General features: G+C 53.9%; 11 protein-coding genes across 11 annotated transcripts; 7 read left to right on the top strand and 4 right to left on the bottom strand.

Annotated features, from left to right (window-relative positions):
* The first annotated feature begins 340 nt into the window (after positions 1-340).
* Positions 341-1,215, top strand: DL89DRAFT_15203 (thioredoxin-like protein). The gene has a single exon (XM_040883551.1). It carries the CDS (start codon positions 492-494, stop codon positions 1,146-1,148), a length of 657 nt encoding a protein of 218 aa, XP_040747588.1. The 5' UTR covers positions 341-491; the 3' UTR covers positions 1,149-1,215.
* Positions 1,216-1,227: 12 nt separating this feature from the next.
* DL89DRAFT_15201 (uncharacterized protein) lies at positions 1,228-2,709 on the bottom strand. Its single transcript, XM_040883549.1, has one exon. The coding sequence runs from the start codon at positions 2,621-2,623 to the stop codon at positions 1,241-1,243; it is 1,383 nt and encodes a 460-aa protein (XP_040747587.1). The 5' UTR covers positions 2,624-2,709; the 3' UTR covers positions 1,228-1,240.
* A 3,706-nt stretch (positions 2,710-6,415) lies between these two features.
* On the bottom strand, positions 6,416-7,540 carry DL89DRAFT_15165 (uncharacterized protein). The gene has a single exon (XM_040883543.1). The coding sequence runs from the start codon at positions 7,186-7,188 to the stop codon at positions 6,580-6,582; it is 609 nt and encodes a 202-aa protein (XP_040747586.1). The 5' UTR covers positions 7,189-7,540; the 3' UTR covers positions 6,416-6,579.
* Positions 7,541-8,529: 989 nt separating this feature from the next.
* DL89DRAFT_15170 (uncharacterized protein) lies at positions 8,530-9,925 on the top strand. Its single transcript, XM_040883545.1, has one exon. It carries the CDS (start codon positions 9,027-9,029, stop codon positions 9,774-9,776), a length of 750 nt encoding a protein of 249 aa, XP_040747585.1. The 5' UTR covers positions 8,530-9,026; the 3' UTR covers positions 9,777-9,925.
* Positions 9,926-10,771: 846 nt separating this feature from the next.
* Positions 10,772-11,226, top strand: DL89DRAFT_264266 (uncharacterized protein). Its single transcript, XM_040886180.1, has one exon. The coding sequence runs from the start codon at positions 10,868-10,870 to the stop codon at positions 11,147-11,149; it is 282 nt and encodes a 93-aa protein (XP_040747584.1). The 5' UTR covers positions 10,772-10,867; the 3' UTR covers positions 11,150-11,226.
* Positions 11,227-11,239: 13 nt separating this feature from the next.
* Positions 11,240-12,772, top strand: DL89DRAFT_15130 (uncharacterized protein). The gene has a single exon (XM_040883539.1). It carries the CDS (start codon positions 11,400-11,402, stop codon positions 12,723-12,725), a length of 1,326 nt encoding a protein of 441 aa, XP_040747583.1. The 5' UTR covers positions 11,240-11,399; the 3' UTR covers positions 12,726-12,772.
* Positions 12,773-13,654, bottom strand: DL89DRAFT_15129 (uncharacterized protein). The gene has a single exon (XM_040883538.1). It carries the CDS (start codon positions 13,363-13,365, stop codon positions 12,820-12,822), a length of 546 nt encoding a protein of 181 aa, XP_040747582.1. The 5' UTR covers positions 13,366-13,654; the 3' UTR covers positions 12,773-12,819.
* Position 13,655: 1 nt separating this feature from the next.
* Positions 13,656-14,131, top strand: DL89DRAFT_15128 (uncharacterized protein). Its single transcript, XM_040883536.1, has one exon. The coding sequence runs from the start codon at positions 13,764-13,766 to the stop codon at positions 14,076-14,078; it is 315 nt and encodes a 104-aa protein (XP_040747581.1). The 5' UTR covers positions 13,656-13,763; the 3' UTR covers positions 14,079-14,131.
* Positions 14,132-14,171: 40 nt separating this feature from the next.
* Positions 14,172-14,733, top strand: DL89DRAFT_264265 (uncharacterized protein). The gene is made up of 3 exons (XM_040886179.1): positions 14,172-14,303; positions 14,329-14,372; positions 14,571-14,733. The coding sequence occupies exons 1-3, from the start codon at positions 14,187-14,189 to the stop codon at positions 14,692-14,694; spliced, it is 285 nt and encodes a 94-aa protein (XP_040747580.1). The 5' UTR covers positions 14,172-14,186; the 3' UTR covers positions 14,695-14,733.
* Positions 14,734-16,045: 1,312 nt separating this feature from the next.
* DL89DRAFT_264263 (uncharacterized protein) lies at positions 16,046-17,277 on the top strand. Its single transcript, XM_040886178.1, is given in 3 exon segments — positions 16,046-16,319; positions 16,393-17,100; positions 17,120-17,277. The coding sequence occupies 3 exon segments, from the start codon at positions 16,074-16,076 to the stop codon at positions 17,153-17,155; spliced, it is 990 nt and encodes a 329-aa protein (XP_040747579.1). The 5' UTR covers positions 16,046-16,073; the 3' UTR covers positions 17,156-17,277.
* A 135-nt stretch (positions 17,278-17,412) lies between these two features.
* On the bottom strand, positions 17,413-18,001 carry DL89DRAFT_289946 (uncharacterized protein; the record flags this gene model as incomplete). Its single annotated transcript, XM_040890020.1, has 2 exons — positions 17,413-17,728; positions 17,820-18,001. 2 exons carry the CDS (start codon positions 17,999-18,001, stop codon positions 17,413-17,415), a joined length of 498 nt encoding a protein of 165 aa, XP_040747578.1.
* Positions 18,002-18,644: the final 643 nt, after the last annotated feature.

The following is an 18,644-nucleotide window of genomic DNA, read 5'->3' as shown; positions in this document are numbered from 1 at the left end:
GCGTGCGAATCACTGGATCTGCCCGAAGTCGAGGATATTTGCTGTCGGTGCCCAAACCAGGCAGCAGCCTTCCGCCCGGCTTGCCAGGGTTTGGCTATAAATGTCCGGTTCTGTCTGGTATGAGCCAGTTCCCTTAGATAGGCCTGGTCACGCTCCGACTCACGGTTAGAGTCACGGTCTGGCTCTTCTGGTCGTGCAAGTCCGGTTCCGGAAGTCTGTGAAACCAGTGCTTAATAAACCCACTGGACTGATTTTGGAGGTGTGGCCATGGGAACCCCGACTGCCGCCACCGAATAAAGAGTGGTGATTGCTATTGGTCTGGCCATGTCCTCAATTATTAATAGGGATCCAATATTAGTAAGCGCCTGCATGGACACCGCCTCTCGTCCGCTGCTGCAGCTGCACGCTGGCCCTTAAATAACTCTGCTTCTCCAGGCTTCAAGAACCCTGTGTATTGCTTTCATTTATCGCTCTTCAACTCTTCATACAGCATGGCTTCAGCTGCACGCGCGCTTCACATCAACGTCGTTTTGGATACAGTCTGCCCGTGGTGCTATATCGGTCGCCGGCGTCTTGCAAAAGCCATTGCCCTAGCCAAGGACAAATGGTCGGACATTGATATTTCGGTCGAGTACAGCCCGTACCAGCTCGACTCCTCTATGGGGACCGGTCTTGATAAGCAGGAGATCTACCGCAACAAGTTTGGTGCGCGCGCCGACCAGATCCACCAGCGCACGGCTGCTGTTGGCAAGGAGGAGGGCATTGAGTTTGATTTTGGCGGCAAAATTTCAAACACACTCGACTCGCACCGCCTGATCGACTACGCAAAGCTCGATGGCAGCGGGGCCGAGGAAAAGGTTGTCGAGTCGCTGATGCACAGGTACTTTGAGCTTGCGCAGGATATTGGCGATATCAGCACACTGGTTGAGGCAGCTAAGGATTCTGGCTTGGACGAGGCAACGACAAAGGCGTACCTGGAGTCGGATGATGGCATTGACACTGTCAAGCAAAAGATAAAGCAAGCTCAGCGGCTGGGTGTCTCCGGGGTGCCATTCTACATCATCAACGACCGGTACGGTATCTCGGGCGCTGAGTCTCCTGAGACATTCTTGGCAGGATTCGCCAAGGCGCTCGGGCTGGACAGCTAGTTACATGGTTCAGTGAAGTTTTAATAAAATTAATAAAATTTACAATTTACAAAGATGCTAACACGGCCAGACGAGCACCCATGTTTCAGCAATCATTGAGCACCAGACAGATCTAATACGCGGTCTGTGTCAGCGCTGCTGCCTACACCATCACTGCAGTCAGCCAGCAATGCATGCTCAGCTTTGGCCCATGTAGCTGGCCCACTATCTAGCACGCTGCACGGCTTGCTCTTGATCAGCTTTTCGACAATCGCGTTGATATTCGTTGCTGCGGCATCATCCAGTGAGCCGACAAATGTTTGGTCCAGCAATTCATCCGACAGTGTCGACTCCGCGCCGACAAGTCTACTGGCACCCGTAATGTCAGAGAGCGTCAGTGCGCCTTGCGTGCTGGTGGTATTGGTCGTATACACCAGGGATGGTGGTCCTTGAGTTGTGATTGGCATCAGAGACCTAAGACCTAGTGGCATTGCAGAGCCAAGCATCATCGTGTCGACCCCTCCCAAGTGCTCTGGGGCGCCAAACAGTGTCGGGCTGTTGCAGACCTGGGAGGTAGACAACGCCGAAAAATCGAATGGCGAAAAGGCCACCATGGCTGGTTGACTGCCAGCCACGCTGAGCGTTTGCCACAGTGAACCATCCTGCAACACGCTAGCTTTGCCCAGGGAATCCAGGAATGGAGATGACACGGGTTGCTGCGTGGGCTCCGTGAAGCAGCGTGACTGGTGCATGCGCTTGGCAGCAGGCTGCATTGGGCATGGCTCGGAGACAGACACCATGCGTCTGCGCTTGCGCGATAATCCCAGTGCCTTTCTCGAAGAAAATGTACCTGGTGCTGTGGCTTTAACATTCTCCTTGTTGTCACCAATATCGCTATACCAGTGACGTGGATCCCCGATATCCGATGAGCTTACCGCTGCAGTTTTGAGCGTTTTCAGATCAAATCCATGCGGTAGGAAGACCCCAGCCTCCTCCCACTCGGCACCATTGATGGCAGGCACGCCGCGGCACTTTTTATCGGTCTTGTAGAACTCGCAGTAAGCTCGGACGATTCCTGCCCATTGCGCCAGGTTCTTGCGCTGGAAAATCTTAATCAGTCGCTGCGCATAGGTCATCTCAGCCGTGTATGGGCGGACTTCCTTGGACGAGCGCTTGAAGATACTGTCAATGTTTTTCGCTGTTAGCTGGAGAACAGGGTACTTGTGGTCACTGCCATACCAACGCTGCAGCTCTGAAATTGCGCAGAATAGGCGCGAATTTTGGTTGCTGATGAATGACATAAGTGTCTGACCCAGACTCGGGTGGTCGGTCAGCTCGGGCTGTAGGCCAAGGATACTATGAACGAGCGATGGAAAGCCCGGATCTGTCGACTTGGTAATGCCCTCGATGGCGTTGCCGGAGGCCAGGAATCGGTCGAGCATCCCTTCCAAGATACAATCCTTGGTCTCGCTGGAAAACAAGTGCCTTCTATTCATTGGCGATTCAGTATCAATGGATTTGATTGCTGTTTTGGATAGCAGTGCAGTGAAATGAGATGGAGGAAAGGATACAGGAATGGTGATACACTACTGTATGAGATACATGCTGGAAGACGAGAAGAGAAGGGGGCTCACTGGTATTTATACAGAGGACAGCTGTCAGGCACCATGTAAGATTGTGATGCCCAAGCACTGGAAGCATGTCTCTCCCGCCGGTACGTCTGGGCTATTTTCGGACCAAGGATACTGCAGGGCTGCAGGAAAAGAGAATTGCAAAATAGAAAGACTATATTGAACTGCAGTCTCGCCAGCCCAGGTTCAATAATCGCTTTGTTGCACAGAGGAGAGCAATGAGGTCCTTTCCCCTGGAGCCTGGTGTCATTACTGCTGAGAGTTCTAATTTCTATCAACCAGCTGGTGTCTGTCTGATTTCTAATCCAGGGATGAGCAAGAGTTCGTGTATCACATAATCAGCACCCGGGCCTTAAAGTCCAAAGCGATTCGGGATGCTAGCATGTCTACACATACATTAGCGTGTCCCCAGTCCATGGCCTTTGCTTGAACTGTGAAGTGACGGTCGATGCTTGAGCACTGGCGACGTTCTTGATATTCACCATTGGGTAATCACGGCTCGCATTAATTGAGGCAAGGCATTTTTGCTGCCACGATAGCACAATGTAGCATGCCATCATGTTGTGGTGTTTACAGTGAGAGTCGGGACCACAATCACCCACCCTGTCGAGCAAACCATGTTATTCCCAGTGACACAGGCGCAGGCGTCATGCTGCCAGATCATGCATTGATTTTTTGACGGCCAAGCGTGTGTTTTGTATATGAATGTCGCGCCACACTAATACAAGAAGCTAGCAGAATGCTGATGTCTCGGCGTTGGATGTAGATCCAAGTCCGATTTCCAATGTTTGGAGCTGGATCGCTTGGATTCCAGGGAGTCATATATTCCGTGCACTGATGTTTCCAGCTGGCTGCTGCTGAGCAGAATTCCAAGAAGAAGCAGAGGGGTTTGGCGGGTTGGCCCCGGTTTCGCTGCAATGGAACAGGCGTGCCCGGCTGGTGGATGTGCGTTCTCCTCCAATTTGCACGGTCCAGGCACCAAACCGCAATTCTGAGCGGCGGACCCGCGTAGCATGCGGGTTTCCTCCGTCCCCAGGGTGGTTCTGTGAAACAGCACCTCTGGCTAGGTGCTGTGATCTCCAAGCACAGCGAGAGCAGGAAATTGAATTAGGGAAGGGGACTTTGATACCGATTGACTGCAGCTGTCCGCTTTATTGTGATTTGCACCTAAGGGAGCGGATGTGTCTGTTTGGGGCGCAGGACGCGAAGAGCGTGTGCATTGATTTCTGCTCGCATACGCATTGTGACCTGCCCAGATGCTGCTGGGCGGAGTGACAGGCGCGTTCGGAGACAGATCACAGAGCCCAACAATGGCAGCTCGTGAATCACATGCACACGACGGGCTCGTTTGGGCCATGCCTGTGCTGGTGGAGGGCAGGGCAGGGTCCGGTTGGGCCCCGCACAACACCTGGTGCCAATGAAAAGCATGGGCTGTCGCGGCAGCCAGAGGGGTATGTGTCATTTTACTCAGCGGGCACGGTGCAGACGTGTTGTTGAATCGGCTATTTACCTCGTCCCCCGCCCACCAATTCGCAATCGACGATCCCGGGGCTCGCCTCTGCCGTCTCATAGCCAACCACTGGTCTCACACATGTACTGATGCATATACCCCGTTCCCACCCGCATACCCTCGATTGCCGGATCATTAGCCGTGCTGTGACAATAACTCCTGCATTTCCTCGACAGTGGCAAATCCCTGTCGCCACCCGTCTCATGAGCGGCAAGGATTACTGCAGCCCAAGGCGCTTTCGTAATGCTGCAATAGTGCAAGCGGCACTGTGGGCAAACAGATCCCGGCACGTGGCGAGCCGCTAACGGAAGCAAACAGGCAGCCTGCTTGGCTCCTCGGCTCGCACGTCAGCGCAGCGCTGGGGGCAGCCAAGAGAAATGGCTGGCGATCCCAGCCATTAATGCAAAACTCGGGCTATACGCCGAAGGGGGAATAGAAAATCCACTGGCCATTGTGCGTGGCTGGCCAAATGCGAGCGTGCAGCAGGCCGTGGTCATGTCAGCCTTGGCAGCCCAACCGATGCTTGGCAAGGCGCTCTTGCCCTGCAATATACCATCTATTTTCACCAGGTTGCTCACGGCGGCTGCAGCCAGTCCCGCCGGCAATCTGCAGACAGCACTGTAGTCCGAATGTGCCGGAAGAGGGATTTGGCAGCCCGGTCCAGCGCGCCCTGCCACTGGGGTAGTAAAGGGAGCTGTAATCCGTGCTACCCTGGGTCCTAAAACAGGGAATTGAATGAATGAATGAATGACTGGCTGACTGTAGATCGAACAGCGACACCGCACACTCAGCACGGGCTGGGCAGTCAATGGCAGCTAAAACCTTGTTTGATGGTTTCGGACCGGCCCGTATCCTCCCACCCCCTCGGACCACCCTTCTCGGCCGCCCGTACGCGGCTGCTACTAGAAAACACAAAGCGCCATGCGGAGTTTGCCAGTGACACGCGCCAGTGACACTGGCCACTCCCAATCCAGCCGCTGGGCGGGCCAGCTGGCCTTTGTGGTGAAAGGGAATGATTGGCAGCGCACAAATAGGGCGATTGCGCTTTTTCGCAGGCTCAAAGTGGCCCCCTTTTCACGCCGTGACATGCGCTGTGCATCCCGGTCGCTTTTCGGACACCCCATCCAGCTGCAGCCGTCTTGGCTGCGCAAAATGGCGCTGCAGCAGCAGCAGAAACGTCCATCAACAGTAATTGGCCAGCCGCGTCTCTGCTGGCAACTTGGGGAGGCAGGCGAGAAATTCGGGTACCCGCAGATTCCCAGCAACAATCAAGATTTTTGCCCCTCTTTCAAGCATGCAGAAAAGGAAAAGCACCCTCCCTGCCCCGCACAGGAGGTTCTGGCTTTTTGCGATCGCTGGAGAAAAATATATAGCCTGCGTAGCTTGGGCCCTTAAACCAACGGGTTGTTCCTTTTTCTACTCGCCCTTTCCCTTCTCCCGTCTTCTGTCTTCCACACATTTTGTCTCCCTGGTACTCATTGCCCTCAGTTATCTGCTATATCCCACTCCTCCTTACTCTCGGTGGCGCCCACTTGCTAATTCATCTGGCTTTTCGGTAAGTGATGTGCCCCAATGCAGCTTGGCCGCAACCCTAGCCTTTCCCATTCCTGCCTTGTAAAATACCGCTCACAGCACCTCATCCCCGAATCGCGCTGGGGTGGGCTCTGTATTTCGATACCGCTCTTGCATCTGTCCTCACTGTTGTTTTTGAAACTATGTTGGCAGCCCTCGGCATCCTTCCCCCCGATTTGCCCAGGTCTTTTCTATTCTTGTCCAGTCAGTTGCATTTTACATTGTCCTGCATTCGCTCGCAGTGCCGCCGATTACAGGCACCATCACCACCACCACCCAAGCCTGTGCACATCTGACCTGCCAGTAAAACAGCGTACATGCCATCACGCTCCACTGGCCTATCTCACATTTTATGCCCCGCTACTATTACTTATTATCTCTTTTCCGCCCGCTTTTTCGATATATACATAGTACCATCCGCCTCACACTATGCGAAACACATCCAACAGCGTCCGGCAGCCCAGCCGCACTCGCACCGACAGCAACATGTCTGTTTTGGGACGTGGAGCATCGTGGCCGCGCAACAACTGGACAGAGAACGAGACGCGCGAGGTGATGGAGATCCTGGTCAGTGAGTTTGTCAACTCAAACTTCAACACTGTTGCTTACAGCAAGAGCCGGGCTGCCGACGCCCGGTTCGAGGACCTGTCGTTCAAGCGTCCGGCACGCGAGCTCTACAACAAAGTACAGAACCTACGGCAACGCTTCTTCACCCCGCACGGATACCTCCTGCGCTGGGCTAGCTCGTCGACCGATGAGCGTAACAGGAAGCGCTGCGAGAAAGGCCTGTCGAACAACAAGACGAGGGAAAGCATCCACGGAATTTTCGGCAGTGACCCTCATGCAGCTGCGGCAGCTTTGGCCGAAGCGGATGATTTGGCCATGGCCAGCGGTGCTGCAGGCGGCAACGATGGCAGCGGGGGTCTGTCGGAAAAGAGCGTGCACTACTACTCTGATATTTTCCGCCGCCGTGCCCCCGAGGTCTGGAGTCCAGTCGCTTGAGGCATACAAGCAGTTTGCAGCCATCCCGGAATACATGGCCACTGTGTCGACCGCCAGCAGCCGAAGCTGTAGACATCGTCAGAACACGCTCACGCACGCAAGTCATCCAGCAGCCATCGCTCAGCGACCAGCAGCAGTTCCATGATATGCTGAGCTCGCCAGCCATGTCTCTGGCAAGCACTGCTTTGCACACGCCAAGCACTACGCTGATGTCTGACTTTAGCACCACCGACGGCGGTGTTGATGCGGCGGACGAGTACAGCCCGTACATATTGCAGGCTGTTGTTGGCCACTCCTGGCACAAGTTCCTGTGCGACCGCAACCGCTGGGTATCGCTAGGTCTCATGTACGCAGACGAGTTGGACTGGGAGACGCAGGAGGCCGAGTTCCTGACTCAGCATCTCATTTCGATGATCGAGTTTGTCAGCAACGTAAATGAGATTCCGCTCATGTTGGTCTCGTCGCATACCGGCTCGTTTGATGCCAATAGTATCCTGCAGGCTGTTGCGCAGGCGGACACCGTGCTGACCGTGTCACTGAGCAACCTCAGCAGCGACGTGCACCAGTGCCTGCAGTATGTCGAGCGAGGTGGCCATTACACAATGCTATCGCTCTGCTTGCTTGCTGATCGACAGATGCAATCAGCCCCGTCGTTGGCACTGCTTGTCAGCCGCGGCGACAGCAGCAACCGCTTTGGCACGTACCCGCACCACGACCCGATGCTTTCGCGTCTGGCTGCAAACAACGATGCAATGTGGCACGAGTTCAGTCTCGCCGGCAGTGGTCTGGTTCCAGCAGAGCTGCAACCCCAGGGGTTCCCACCAGCACGGCGTCAGAGCGAGGACAACAGCATGGCTTTCACCTACATCGAGAATGGCTACAAGTACGCATTCTTCAGTCGCAGATGCGGCCACTTTTTTGAAATGAAGCGCTGTGACGACTGGGCACCGGCCATCTCATCGACGCTGCTGCGGCCCATCTGGTCCTCGCGGATTGCCACCAGAGACCATCTTGTCACCCGGCTCAGGGAAGACAACGAGAAGATCCTGCATGGCATGGTGGAGCTTTTTGGCCTGCGGCCCTTCTGTGCCGGATTCTTTGATGGTATTGCATTCGCTGGAAACGCGCGAGGTGCACCTCCCAAGACCCGACGCCGGACATCAGACGATCCTAACTGTAAGTATGCATAATGAACGCTTCCATGTATCCCGGCGCGCATGCTGGTATGCCAGCAACTACAAACAGCCGACGCTAAACACCGGCTTCCATGTTCCATGTTTTTTCTTGCTCTATTTTTAGATGGTTCGCAAAGGAGACGGCTGTCGACATCACGGCTTCGTCAGATGCGGTCAAGCGCGGACTCTATCCATACCATGAGCGCAACGTCGTCTCCAAACACAGGCTACATTGGCTTTGCCAGCTCAGGTAACCACAGTGGCCGAAACCCAAGCTCGTCGGCGGCGATTGCTGCGGCTGCGGCTGCTGCTGCTGCTGCAACTGCTGCTGCTGCCGCCGCCAACGCGTCAGCTCCAGGCAACCCGCTGTTGTCTCCAGGTTTTGGTCAGTCGCACTCCACGCGCGGCATGGGTACAGGAGGCCCACTTGTTCAGCGCGGAAGCCTGTCACGCATGTCTGCAGCACGCGCAATTCCGTACCTTTCTCCGCAGCATCGCTCGATGCACTCGTTTGCAGAGGACAACCAGATGGCGTCGCTTTCGCTGCCCACCACACCGTATATGACGCTTGGGGTGGACAGCATTAGTCAGTCGGCGCCGTCAAACCGCACACAATACGCCCAGCCAAGTCAGCCATCGCTGCACGGCAACAATGGCGCTAGCACGGCACATGACATGTTTACTTCGCTCAGTGACCCATCGCTGATGGACCCAGCACCAGCAAATGCAGCGGGCTTCTTGGCGGCCGAGTCATCGATTGGCAGCCTGGCTAATCTTGCAGCCGGAACGAGTGCCGGCCTGCACGATGACTCGCTGAACATTGAATTGTATCCTCCAGCCAATGGTGCTGGCGGTGTCGGAACTCCGCACGTAGGCTCTGTGGGCGCAGCCGGATTGCTGTCAGGTGTTGCCACAACAGGCGCTGTCGCTGCCGCTGCTGCTGTGGCATCAAGCAGCCTGCAGAGCGGCACGCCATACATGCCCAACGCTATGCTTGGTGGGATTGTCGATGCCGACCCCGCCTCCACACCTCACATGGCCATGCTGGGCAACAACTCGCCCGCTGTCTGGGACATTCATGGGACGAACCAGGCAACGACCTATCTCACCAAACATGGGCTCGCTCAGACTACATGGCGGGTCGGTGACGCACACAGCGACCCACTCCCCGGCCCAGCCGCCGATGGGGTTTCGCTCACCCGCCACCGACTTCACAGGAGTAGCGGCGACAGTGGCGCTGGCAGCATCAATCACCCCTGGTAGCATGGACTATCCGTCATTCCCAGTGAGTGGTGCGGCAGGGACTGCAGGCGTACCGCACAACAAGATGATGGTGTATCCGAACAGCATCGGCGATGCTACCATCTCCATGGCGCTCTTTGATGAGCGGACAGTCAACACTATTGCCTCGGTCTTGGCTTCGCCTGAGATGGCTATTCCCTTCGAGCAGCCGTCGCCAGCAATGACCAACTACAACGTGTCGGCAAGCGCGACCCCAGCAGTTGACGGCTGCTCGGCCCCATCGCTGACCCCCCAGGCGCATATGCTGAACAGCGCCCTGGCCATGCGCACACCCAGATCGCTGAACTCATCGCAGGCTGCACCTGAGGACTCGATTGCATCGTCGGCAATGGCCAGCTACTTTGGCACCCTAACCACCACAGAGTCGATGGTGTCTGCTGCCGCGCAAGTCCTGACCTACCCCCCGCCCAATCTGACGTCTGGCAACCAGATGGACTTTGAAGATATGCTCGAGTAGCACTGTTTGCTTTCATCTATTCTGCCTGTCCTCTCCCTCTTCCTGAATCTTGCTTTCTTGCTAGACTGTATATTATCACCTACCTTAACACACGTTAACAAATGAATACCCGCTTAATTGCCATCTGGTGTATGGTGCTATGCAATCGGGATGTATGCGCACATATAGCTACTTTGTATCACCAAGTGGTTGAAAAGGCTATTGCTATATGACTACTTTAACACTTTATATTGTGTCTATTTGCATATAATGGATCTTTCTTGTAACACACCTGCTCTGCTGTTTCAGAGCAATAGCTACTGGCCAACAACGATACTAGTAGCTGCTCCTAAGGTGTGTCCTTGCAACAAAAATGATCTGCTGCACCAGGCTCGTTTATTTACAAACAGCCTATTTGAGCTGCTTGGACCGGGCCCACATAATAGGTATGCAGTGCTTCAAAAGTGGCTAATAATAGCCTGAAGCACCATCCGCTGGCTTTGCCAAGAGTTTGGGATGGACATAATGCAGCATAGGAATACGGCCGAGGCTGGGATGGGATTTTTGTGATGTGCTAAGGATGCTATCGCAGGCTCCACCGGTAGCAGACACATTGCACACTAGCGCAGACATGAAGCAGTGTTTTCTTGGCACGTCGTTATGCGCTGCAGATGGCCTCTTCAATCGCTATGAATGTGCACCCACACCCAAATAATACTGTTAGGTTCCACGGCGCTATAGCGAATGAGAGTGCAGTGCGAGGGATGCAATGGGAATTCCTGAGCATCATTACTTCGTAATGTGTGAGGAGCGAGTAGAATTATTGTTCCAAAAGAACGCAAAATAAAGGATGTTGCTTCTAAAGCGTCATTGATAGTAGACGGTTAGAAGCATGCCTGAGATTTATGCCCGGCTGCAGTCCAGACAATACCAGAGACAGGACGGGTGGGCTCACCCAGCTTCATGACCGCTATAAAAGAGCATATGGCGACTTCAGCAATCGACTACATCCTCACACCAACCATACAAGTCCCAGCATCTTTCCCTCATTTCGACCATCTGAACTCCCCCGCTTTAACGAAGCACCATCCGTACCATCAGCAACCTATAAAATGAGAATCTCCATCTTCGCTGCTTTCGCTGCCATTGCTGCTGTCGCCGCTGCTCAGTCGGCCAAGTGCATTCCATGTCCCACGGATACTGATTTCGCCGATTCTGCTGCTGACACTGCTGTCTATTCTGCCAGCGACTCTGTTGCTGACACTGGTTCTGATGATGCTGCAACTGGTGCCTCAGAGGTCGAAACCTCTGCTGATACTGATGCCACCGACTCTGCTGCTGACACTGACACTGACACTGCCGATGCTGGCGCCACTGACGCCAGTGCTGTCTGAAAAATATACCAGCCTGCTGCAGTTACTCTACATACTCGCTACAGTCTTAGAACACAATAAACATATCTCACTAGCCAGAATATATTGGCAGTCCTGAGCCTGTATATGGTCAAGAAATGCCTCAATTCAGACATGGGGATGATCACATAACTGGTCTCGGCCCACGCTTCATGGTGTACAAGATGGGTAAAAAAGACCCACGGTTTGTCTTTGCCTGCTTTTCGCTGTTTTTTTCTTAACCACCAGGGAAATGGAGAATGTACATTGTTTGACACCCGACCAAGCAGCGCAGCGTCTCTTGTCTTTGGTGCAGACGCTGGGAATGGAAGGTCAACGAAACGAACGGTCGACAAATTCGAAGAAGGCGCGCAATGCACAGCCTGACCCGTCGAGTATCTCGTGGGCCTTCCATGAAACAGTTGACAAAGACGGGCTGCTGCGCTGGCTAGCCGAGAACCTTGATGCATCAAGGAATGGGCTCTGCGATGATGAACTGGAGTTTCTGGACTACCTTGACCGAATTGAATATACTGGCAGCGATCTCTCTGCAGCTGGTGAGAAGGACCTTGCTGCGTCGTTTGAGCTCAGAGCCCAGCTGGATAGACTCGAAAAGCAGATTAGTCAGTCAAGGCAGCACAAGAAGACACTGCAGGAACAGAGCGCAATGCTTGACAAGCGGACTGAGCAGCTCATGCAGCAGCTTTCCGAACTGCGAGTTGAAGAGGAGGCGTTGGCACGCGCAGCGAGTTCAGCAGATGCCGAGGTATCTCGTACAACGTCGATGTACCAAGGGTTCCTTGATGAGGCGGCATTGGCTACGCGAAAGCTGGCTTCGGCTCTGAGCCCAGCGTCTGGGAGGAACGCAGCCGGGTCGTTGACAAAACACTTTATGTTTCAATGCGAGGACGAGGTCGACGAAATGTGCTGTGCCATCAAAGACTACATGACTGAGCTTGGCGAGTTTGTCGAAACAGGGATGCGCAAAGCAGACGTCCTGCCCTCACCATGGAAAGAGTTTGAGCCCTTTGCAACTCGGAGCGTGGCCGATCTGCTCAATGTGGCCAAAAGCGAGCATGGGCGTATCGCCAGAGATATTGTCCCTATGGCCCAGCTCAAACTAAAGCTCGATATTGAAAGAGAGCTGCTGCTCGCGAGCAGAAGCGAGGCCGACAAGGCATTGGCCAGCGGTGATCTGGTGCAGCGCTGTGAGCAATACATGCACGATGGCGAACATGCTAGCGGCTGGACCAGCTCAGTAGAGGCCCATGCGGTGAACTTGTCTGGTGCAGTGCTAAGTCATCTGGAGGAACCGGGTCAGGTGCGGCATTTTGGTGATGTCATGGAGCAGCTGAGGCAGCAGTGGGCCGCGCTTGCGGAAAACCGGAGAGATCAACAGAGCCAGGATCTGGAAATAGCCGCGCAGTCTATCGGTCCGCAGCGGCAGGCAGCTGACGAAGCTATGCACAGGCTGGCTGAAGAGCAGGCGGACTCTGGCCGACTTGAGTGCGATGTGGGCGGTGGCAGCGACCAACCTGGAGCGGGACAACAAGGCGCTGGAGAAAAAACGGGTAGGTAGCAGTGTCCATGTTGAACAGCATACGGTGTCTGAAGTGTCTTTACAGGACAAACTGCAAATCGCTGGGCTTTTTTGCATGTAGAGTGGCCTGGAATCAGGTAGCGGAGACGAGTGCGGCGGCAGCAACAGACGGAGGCAGGCAGGTCATCCACCCAGGCGATACACTTGCACTATCGCTCCGGCAGCTGCTCGACGCCGCGTCCCAGATTGGCAAGAGTGGATTCAGCCCACTCCCATATAGGCGATCGGCGGCGACGGGCATGAACGAAAATAGCCCTGCATCAGAGGCTTCGCAGCGATTGGCCAGCATGCCAGACGGCGCCGACCAGCCCTGGCCCGGCGATGGTGCATTCACGAGCTGGGACTCGCTCTGCTCCGATGCTGCCATGTATGCGCAGATTCGTGCGCGTGCACTGGACGCCGTCGCTTCAGAGGCTAAGGCGGCAGAGGGCGTTGAGGGCCAACTGTAAGTTCCACAGCACACCACGATGCTCTGTTTGTTGATGCGAGCCACAATTCGGCTGCTGATATGCAGTTGCGAATCCTTGCACTGCTTTTCGTTCCGGAATGCGGACACTGCGCAAACTAGGAGCCCGCCGTCCTTTCTCTGTTTGCAGCTGGAGCCGTATTTGGGAATCATGCAAGCATGGAGATTCACTGCTTGTTTCTTTCTTCCCACACGAATGTTCTCTCGGCAAATGCCGCCAATTTGCGCGCTGCTGCTGCTAATGCTTTTTGACGACAATAAGCCATTGCTTTGCTAATGTAGGAACTGCTCGCTGCGTGACTTGGAAGCAGCTCTGCATGGCGGCGAGGTGTGCTCTGGGTCTGAGGAAATTGGCGTGATGGCGGTGGTACGTGTACAGTGGAGGGGAATGCGTTCATATCACCATTGTATATGAGAGGGCTCTGATGTAGTACTAATGTATGCATGATTGTAGGAGACCAAGGACGCTCTTGGTGAGCTGAAGAGCCAGGCTGATGTGTTGCGCAAACGCATCACCAAGGCGACCATGATGTCAGAAGAGACAGACAGGAATGGCGCCGCGGACTATGCCGCACTCTTTGCCGAGTATTTTTAGATGCCATGACTCGTGGTCTATTTGGGGCAAGCATGAGCAGCGATTTGCCCCACTGTGCTGCTCATGCAGCACTCATAGCGCGGTGCTGATGACTGCAAGTCTTGCAGCGAGCATGTCTCAACCGTACCATTTGCTCAGCGAGCTAAAAATGTACACAGTGGCCATTGTTTATAGCAGAACGGGCTATGCATGGAAATCAAGTTGGTCGCTTATTTTATTTCTCGGCCCCAATGTCCGGGGCGACCCTTATCGCGGGGTCGATGGCATATAAGAACTCGCTAGCGGGCGGACAAAATGTTGTTTTTCTCATTCCAACCTTAGTTCCTACCTTACAAGGTCTTTTTCAATACTCCCCCTTCCTCCGTTATATCTCGAAATCATGAAGTTTGTTTTCGCTTTCGCTCTGGCTTTGCTGGCTGTTGATGCCAAGAAGTGCATCCCCCGCCCGCACCCCGAGTACACCACCTCGGTTGTGTACGAGACCACCAGCGCCCCAGTGTACGAGACCACCAGTGCTCCAGGTGTACGAGACCACTTCGGCCCCGGTCTACAACACCTCTGAGGAGTCCCGCTTCCGAGCCTGCTTCTTCGGAGGAGCCTGCCCTCTTCTGAGGAGCCTGCTTCGGAGCCCGCCACCACCTCTGAGCCTGCTTCCGGAGCCTGCCACCGCTTCCGGAGCCTGCTACCGAGCCTGCTACCGGAGCCTGCTACTGAGCCTGCTACCGAGCCTGCTACTGAGCCTGCTACTGAGCCTGCTACTGAGCCTGCTACCTGAGCCCGCCACCACCTCCGAGCCCGCTCCTGAGCCCACCACCACAGATGTAGAGGTTCCTGCTTCGACTCCTCCCACGCTCCCCGAGTTCCCGGCCTCGATCCCTCCCCAGTAAACAGCCTTTGGTTTGAGAAAAGATGGTGTTCAGAACGGCCGCCTCTAACTCGCTCTTCAAAAAGCACATAATCTACTACCTCTCGCTGGATAGCCATATACCTCACTAATTCCACTCTTTATGACTCCTAAATAAATAAATACATATTGGGCAGAGAAACACGACTCTGAAGAAGATAGCGGCCTAGGTATGACACTACTGCGCACCTGGCCATAGCTATATGGAGCCTGTTCTTTTCCACTAGCTATAGACTCAACAAATGGTTCGCCCACCACCTTGTGATGGCGCAGTCCTTGTGCCAACACAGTACTGGCTACTCTTACACATTGCGTACACACGATGGTATATCATTCTGCTCCTGCATCCTGGCCAATGGCCGAATAGGCTGAAACACGGCTTATCCTCACCCTTGCAGCTTTGCACGGTAGAAATGCATTGAGACTGGGCATGCGTATCGTGACGAATACAATGCACTGGCAATGTTGTGCATTGTCTGCCTCTGCCGCAAAAAGGGTATGAGCCTCGGTATGCATATATGCCATTGGTATCCCAAAAGACCGCAAGAAAAGTGGTAGGTGCCCTGTCACAGACCCAGCACCGGTGGGGTGCACTGGTGGCTTCTTTGAGTAGTGTCTGCCATGGCCAGTGTTTACTGTGACATTGTAGATTGCGTGAGAAGTGATAGCCCTTTTTGGCACACCAGCAGTCAAAGTGTTCTCCTCGGATATCACGGAGTTCTCAATTAGTACCGATAACTGGTCATCACCCGCTCTGGGTCTGCGGCGTCTGCCACAATTGCCGCAGCAAGGCCGTTTATGAGCGAGAATATTTTCTCGAATATTTTCCAAAGATACCAGGCAAGGGGTTGTTGGCGGTGCGTGGGCGTTGTCCGAGGTTTGCCAAGAAGATTGACATCAAAGGTAATGCGATCTGTGTTTTTTTTTTTTCCATTAACAGTCCTACCAAACAGAACGTTCTGTTACCCTGGTGCCCAATGCCGGAGAAATGTGACAAGGCTGGGCAACTGCAAATCGCCTGCAGGAACGTCCGACAATGTCAAGACAGATGCAGGCCAAGAAATGCTTTCTACAAATCCTTGGTCTAGTAGGGTCTTGGCAGCACGGAAAAGAGCGGGGGTACTGGGGGGCGTGATTCAGTCAGGTGTGTGAAAAGCATTTCCGAAGGTGACCGCATGTTGACAAGCATGTTGTGGCCAGCACCGTCAGAGGCTCTTGTCGGAAAAAAAACAGGTGCTTAAATAGTTCCTATGACGCTGCAGACCAAACACCGCCTCTTGCATCTACAACCAACTAAGCAACCGTTCAATCTTGCTACAAACAACTACCAACTAATTCGCTACCTCACTTTTCTACTCAATCATGGCTGACCACATCCACGAGTTTGGCGAGTCCAGCAGGGCCAGCGGCTACGCACCACCCTCGACCAAGCCCTTGCTTGAGTTCAACCCGCCCAAGTTTGCTGTCACGCACAACATCAGGAGCGAGTCTGCCTACGAGTCAGTGATGACTGGTCTCGGCAATTTCTTTGGAGCCTTTGGCCAGGTCCCGGGTCTCTTCTGCTGCCCGAACCCCTTCAAGGAAGTGCGCCAGGGTTCAATTGGCCTTGTTTCGCGCTTTGGCCGCTACTACAAGACCGCCTGATCCCGGCTTGGTCAACGTGAACCCGCTGACTGAAAAGGTCAGGTATGTCAGCACCATGATTCAGGTTGCCAGTATTGGCCCCATGCCTATCGTGACCAAGGACAACGTCACCGTCGGCGTCGAGGCAGTTCTGTACTGGCATGTGACGGATCCGTATCTGGCAACGTACGGTGTGACGAATGTGCAGCAGGCCCTGACTGAGCGCACGCAGACCACGCTGCGCGCTGTGCTAGGTGGCAGGGATCTGCAGGACATTATCGAGAACCGCGATACAATCGCCTCAGCAATCACGGATATCATCGACAAGCCAGCAAACAACTGGGGCGTTACCGTGGAGTCCATTCTGATCAAGGACATTGTTCTGTCGCAGGAGCTGCAGAGCTCGCTCTCATCGGCAGCTACCCAGAAGCGTATCGGTGAGTCCAAGGTCATCCAGGCGCAGGCCGAGGTCGATGCCGCCATCCTGATGCGCGAGGCCGCCGAGATCCTGAACACTCCGGCTGCCATGCAGATCCGCACTTTGGACAGCATGGTTATGATGTCTAAGGCTGCCAACACCAAGGTCATGTTTGTGCCTGTCAACCAGGACTACTCGAGCGGAACGATCAATGCCTTTGGCGGTGCTGGTGCCACTGTCGGAATCAACACATACAAGTCTGGCAATGACAATCCTGGGGAGCATACGTCCGTCGTTGCTGACATCAGTAACAGCAAGAACGGGTCAAACCCCAAGAGCAACAGCTTGGTGCACGAATCGGTTCAAGGATGCTGCCATCTACAGCCAGCTAGTTGAGATGTAAAACAAAAACCCACCATCGGTATGCGTGATTCATATTTCTTAAGCTAATTATAACCCGAAATTAATTCAAATTAAGTCTATAATAAAAGTGTAGCAGGAGTTGTGTAAGCATCTCGCTCCAAAACGATGGGAAAATATTACGATGGTCTCCCAATATGGACGCGTGGTGGTGCAGGAATGTCGATCGACATGTGTTGTAATTCGATACCACTCGAACGGCTGCTCCCACGCTCGGTGACTTCAGGTGCTTGTGCGACATCAGATGTCCTGGGAATTCTGTGCCGGAGTGGCTGGTTTACGCGGTGGCAGGTTAAGCGCTGAAACCATATCGGACTTGCAGACTGGGCACGTCGCGCTGTGCTTTGTGAGCCAGGCGTCGATGCAGTCCGTGTGGAAATAGTGCCCGCAAACGAGGATGCGTACTTCAGACCCAGCCTCAAAGTCGCGAAGGCACACGCTGCAGTCAGGAGTGAAGAAGTTTCGTGAGATGGCACACTCGCAAGACTCGGTGCTGCTCACGATGTCAATGCTGATTATATGCTTGGGTATCGTTGCCTGTATCAGTGCTGGTTTGCTGTGCGGATGAAAGGAGCTTGTCGCTAGACGAGTTTCCAGTCGGCTCTTTATCTGTGCTCTTATTTGACGAATCGGATGAGCAGCTGCACGTAATTCGCGAGTACTTGTCTAGCTGCGTGGTCAGCAACTCGCGCAGCTCGTCCTCAGTTAGGATTTTGGTGCGTAGCAATGAGAGCTCATGCTCTTCAAACACATTCTCCTGCTTGTTCGGCGCATCGCGAGGACGGAACTGGAACCGCGGGACATAGAGTGGATCCTGCTGACGGCTCATTTCGCGTCTGTTTATAAAGTGGCAGATGGCAGTCATTATTATTCCAAGCCCGACCTACCCCAGTAATGGCTAATACAGCAAGAAGGTTAGAGGATACCATGTTGGAAACTATGGATTATGTACAACAGAAATGAAGAAAATGCTGTTTTGGATGTGTACTGCTGTGCTGGAATAGAGAAAGCGCCACATCTTGGGTGTGAAGAGGCGTTATTTATACTTGTGGCCATGGCCAAAATCCACTATTCTAGATGCCTCTCGCTCTGGCATTATTCATTTGCCGGGTCGTTTTTTTTTTTTGGATGCGGGACTTTTATGCATTTTCGCTGCAAACCCCTGCCAGAATATCAACCAGGCAAGCTGTTTATTTGTGGCCAACCAACATCTCTGTCATGCCTCACGGATCGGAGCAGTGCGGGGGCGGGACAGTTTTGTCAGCACAGATCGGAGCGTACGGTCACAGGAGACACATTTAGCACACATGACCTCGCTGCCCTAAGGCATTGAAATGCACCTTAAGGCATTGTATATGCGGTGGCGTATACTCGGGTGCTTGCCGCAGCATGGAATATGAACATCCCCCGCACTGTATGTATGGTGTTGCTAACAGTATGTACTGCGGACCTACCCTTGGTATGTTATTCCT

Source organism: Linderina pennispora (assembly GCF_002104995.1).
Source record: "Linderina pennispora strain ATCC 12442 chromosome Unknown DL89scaffold_1, whole genome shotgun sequence".
Classification (NCBI taxonomy): domain Eukaryota; kingdom Fungi; phylum Kickxellomycota; class Kickxellomycetes; order Kickxellales; family Kickxellaceae; genus Linderina; species Linderina pennispora.
This window is presented reverse-complemented; position numbering and strand designations above follow the sequence as displayed.